This window comes from Coffea arabica, chromosome 1e, assembly GCF_036785885.1.
Source record: "Coffea arabica cultivar ET-39 chromosome 1e, Coffea Arabica ET-39 HiFi, whole genome shotgun sequence".
Classification (NCBI taxonomy): Eukaryota; Viridiplantae; Streptophyta; class Magnoliopsida; order Gentianales; family Rubiaceae; genus Coffea; species Coffea arabica.
In genome coordinates, this window is record NC_092311.1 from 34,380,066 (window position 1) to 34,384,798 (window position 4,733).

General features: G+C 45.7%; 1 protein-coding gene across 1 annotated transcript; it reads right to left on the bottom strand.

The window, feature by feature from the left end:
- Positions 1 to 3,516: 3,516 nt before the first annotated feature.
- LOC140016777 (uncharacterized) lies at positions 3,517 to 4,500 on the bottom strand. Its single transcript, XM_072070581.1, has one exon. It carries the CDS (start codon positions 4,498 to 4,500, stop codon positions 3,517 to 3,519), a length of 984 nt encoding a protein of 327 aa, XP_071926682.1.
- Between the last annotated feature and the right edge of the window lie 233 nt (positions 4,501 to 4,733).

Here is a 4,733-nt window from a genome sequence, read left to right on the forward strand (position 1 = left end):
TTCAATATAATTAACGTCTTTTTGGGTCCAAGCAGTGGCAGCAAACTAGTAAAGTTTTTCAAGCCAATAAATTTTTGTCTCCTTTTGTCACAAGGAGTGGTCCAATACCGACCTCATGAACAAATAAAAAGGCCAATTTGGGACTTGTAAGGCAAGATTAGCGGCTGTCATGACAATGATCTTCAAGAATGAAAGCTTTAAGACCCTTTTTTATATTGTTATTAATAATCTGTGCGAATTATTATTTCTCATGTATCCAAATTTGTGATCTTCTTCATTTATTCATTTATTTATTTTGCATTTTTGAAGAATACTACATAACTCCAAACTCTGTAAACAGCTATATATAGAGCCTAATATATAAACCAAAAGACAAAATCACCTGACAATTGCAAAATTTTCCTGGCAGGTATATGAGGTATGCCACTTTCAAAATTGTTATATTTTTTCATTATTTGTCGCTTAATTTCTGTCATTAATCACATTATCTTGTTGATCACATAATTAATACGTTAATCTACTCTATCAGTGTGGTAAAATTTTTTTTTTAATCAAATTAAAATTTTATTGCTGCAACCAACAATAATACCCAGATCGGGTCCACCCATTTCCCGGAGTACAAATTCAAACCCTGACCGAACCCTCCACCCCCTACCGCCGACACCTACGAAAGCTTGGGAACCCGTACACATCCAAGGTAATGTCCCTCCTCACCAACCTAGGTAAAGCACTATAACCCTCATAAATGGTAGTATGCCCATCCTCCACTCCCGCGTTAGACAACCTGTCCGCCGGCTTGTTTGCCTCCCGATAGCAATGAGACACGGCATCAAAATACCGTCCATATTGCTGCAACTCTCGTAGCTCCTTCTGCAATCGCCAAGGACATCTAACCTTCCCCTGAATAATCCGTACCAACACCATTGAGTCAGACTCCAGATGCAACCTAGCTAAACCACGGGCTACACCTAATCTAACACCAAAGAGAAGCGCTTTGAGTTCCGCCTGAAGGCTCGTAGCCTCCCTAAAAGAGCACGAGAAGCTAAGCAGGAACCTCCCCTCAGAATCCCTGAGCAAACCCCCACTGCCACTCCTCCCCGGATTACCTCTTGAGCAACCATCGGTATTCAGCTTCACTACCGTCCGAGTCGGACCTTCCCAACGAACCTCCCGTATAATAACCTTGCGTCGCAACCTACCTTTCAAAAAAATCAATTCGTGAACTACAAGGCAGAGATATCTCTCGAAACTGGAGACAGACGCATTCTCTCAACTCCAAGAAAATCCGATCACAAACATGCACTACCGAGTCTAGCTTCCCCTCAAAGATCCACATATTCCGCATCTTCCATAAATTCCAACAAATTAACGATGGCAATATGTGGTGAACGAACCCAAGGTATGGGTTCGCATTAGGTTTAACCCACCAACTCATCACCTTATGTCTAATCATGAGAGCCACACTAAATCCGCCGATGATACCCTCAAAGCAACTCCAAACCTGCCTAGCCACCTCCCCCGTACAAAAAATGTGACTAATAGTTTCTGGGGATGGGCTCAGAGAGCAACAAAAGCACTTAGAAGGGCCCAAGAACCCAAACTTATGTAACACATCCATCAGCGGCAACCTACCATACATCAAGCGCAACATGAAGAAAGAAATCTTGGATGGCAAGGCCTGATGCCACAGAGAACCAAATAGTCTGGAAACATTGCCTCCTTGACGCACTATCTCATATGCTGATGTAATAGTAAACGCACCTGAATTAGTGGGGGCCCAGACCATTTCATCCTTCTCCGCCGCTGTAGGGGGAGCCTCCCTCAACACCCGTGAAACCCATTCCGACGGTAACACCCTACTCAGGCCCTGCAAATCCCACCTGTCTTCCACAACAAAGTCTGCAACCGAGTGCTCCTGAAACGAGTCCACCTGCCTACATAGCGGCTCCGCTCCCAACCAATTGTCATGCCAAAAGCTTGAAGACCCACTGCCCAGTGACCATCGAATATTCTCCTCCGCTACCCCTTGAGCGTGCACCATCCTCTTCCAAGTGTGCGACTGCCCTGGAGAGAGATCCGAGCAGCAAGGATGCATCCCCTGGCAATACTTCCGGTGCATGAACTCAGCCCATAAAGACCGGCGCAGCCTAAAATTCCACCATAACTTCAAAGAGAAGGCATCAAACACATGCTGCAAGGACCTAACTCCTACACCGCCCTCCGGGTAAGGCTTGCATAGCTGACTCCATTTAATCCAATGAAATCTCGGACCAACCTCAGAGGAACCCCATAGGAAATCAGCAAAAATTTGCTCCAACATGACAAACGTCCCTCGAGGGGGGTTGGTGGCTACAAAAAAGTGAATCGGCATGGACGCCAAAACACTCCGTATCAGCACCAACTTCCCACCTGACGATAAGAGTCTCTCCTTCCACGATAAAACCCTACTTGCAATCGAGGTACAAATCGCAGAGAAATAACTCTTCCTCCGCCTTCCCGAGTAAAGTGGGCACCCTAAATACGTCACCGGAAATGATTGGGAGCGAAATCCCGTGACATGTGCTATAACTCGTCTCCGCACCTCCGACAAGCTAGAATGGAATAGAAAACCACTTTTCTGATGGTTTACCTTTTGCCCTGAAATCGACGTATAGTCCTCTAACACTTGAATCACCAACTGAAGTGATCTTTTCATGCCGCTCGAGAAAATAATGATATCATCTGCATAAACTAGGTGTGTCACCACCGGGCATCCCTTCGGAACCCTGAAAGGGACGAAACCCTGACGCCTACTCAAGGAGTTAAGATGAAGAGAGAGAACCTCAGCGCACAAAACAAACAAACCTGGTGAGATCGGATCCCCCTGACGAATCCCACGGCTAGATTTAAAGAAACCTTGGGGTGCCCCGTTGACAATAACTGAGAACCACACATTCGAGATCAGCCTCCATATCATATCAATCCACACTTCACAAAAATCGAAATGCCTCAACACCTGAATCAAAAATGGCCAAGAAACCCTGTCGTAGGCTTTGGCCATGTCGATCTTCAAAACAACATTACCCCCTCTACTAGCTTTGCCAATATCTGTAATAAGCTCCTGAGCTAATAAAACATTATCAAAAATTTGTCTACCCTGTACAAATCCACTTTGCTGAGGCGATATGATGCTGGGTAACACCGTGGCCAATCGAATCGCTAAGATCTTGGAGAGCACTTTATTAAGAAAATTGCACAGGCTAATTGGTCGGAATTGACTAAAGTCTTGGGGAGAGCCAATCTTGGGGATAAGCACCACCCATGTCGCCGTGAGACCCCTGGGCAGTTCCTGTCCACAAAAAAAACTAACCACCGCCTCACATACATCCTTCGCCACCACCTCCCATGCAAAGGTAAAGAACCTCCCTGTGAAACCATCCGGTCTCGCTGCACTCTTCCCATCCATCCCAAACACCACCTCCCTTATCTCCTCCACCTCCGGAATCCGCACTAACTCCTCATTCTGGGCATGAGAAATCATGTGGGAACCACGTCCAGTGTATCCCAAGACCCTGAGAATGGCTCAGCCGAGAATAAAGTTTTAAAATACTCAATTGCCTCCACTGCAATCCGATCCTCCTCTGTTAACCAAACCCCATTCGCACCTTTGATTCGAGGAATTACCGCTTTCGTCCTATGCTCCGTAACTATAGAGTGGAAATATTTAGAATTTTTATCCCCCTCCCTAATCCATTTCACCCTCGCCTTTTGTCTCCAGTAACCTTCCTCTATCATTAGCGAGTTCCTCAACCCCGCCCGGGCCTCCTGAAGAGCAAGGAGATTTGATTCCGAAGGATCACTATCAAAAAGACCCTCCAACCTCAGTACCTCCCCCCCAGCCTTCCTTACCCCCTCAAAAATATCCCCAAACGAATCCCTAGACCACAATTGCACCTGCCGTTTGACCTCCCGCAACTTGGCAGCTAATCTCTGCAGGGGCAGGCCCAAAAAAGTTCCCTCCCAAGCTTGTCGAATAACTCCCAAAACCTCCGGCTTAGTCGTCCATATATTCAGGAATCGAAAGGACTTTGGTTTATTATCCAATCTAGACAGTGCTGTCAAGAGTAAGGGAGCATGATCCGAGGGGTCTCGCCCCAAATGTTGCACCGTAAAATTATAATCTAAGGAAGATGCATGCTGATTATATAACAATCTGTCTAGCCTCTTCCAAATATGCGCACTCCCCCCTCTATTATTACACCATGTGAACTTCAAACCCGAAAACCCAGCATCTCTTACCCTAGCAGAAGCCATGAAACAGATAAAATCCAACCCCTCCCCCAATCGAAAAGGTAAGCCACCCCGCTTCTCCTCCTCACTAACTATGACATTAAAATCCCCAACTAGGAACCATGGAGCATCGATCGGGTTATCTAGTAGTAACATAGACCAAAGCGACCTTCTATCCTGTTTATTACACTTTGCATGCACAAACGAAAAAACCATAGGACCATCTACCATAGGCGATTGTATATTAAGCGAAAAATGCTGACTCGACTCACCCAAGTGATCACAAACAAGTGAATTTTGATAGAACACCCAGATAGAACCTTCACTATTAGTAATGCACCTATCCATCCTCAATTTTAACCGTATCCATTGAATGTCCCCCACACACACCTTAGGTTCACAGATAGCAACTAACTGAAGTGAAGACTCAGCAATTAAACTTTTTAACCGACGAAGGTTTGGGG

Coding starts and splice junctions, on each gene's coding strand:
- LOC140016777 (XM_072070581.1), bottom strand. CDS start 4,500: ATGGTAGATGGTCCTATGGTTTTTTCGTTTGTGCATGCAAAGTGTAAT.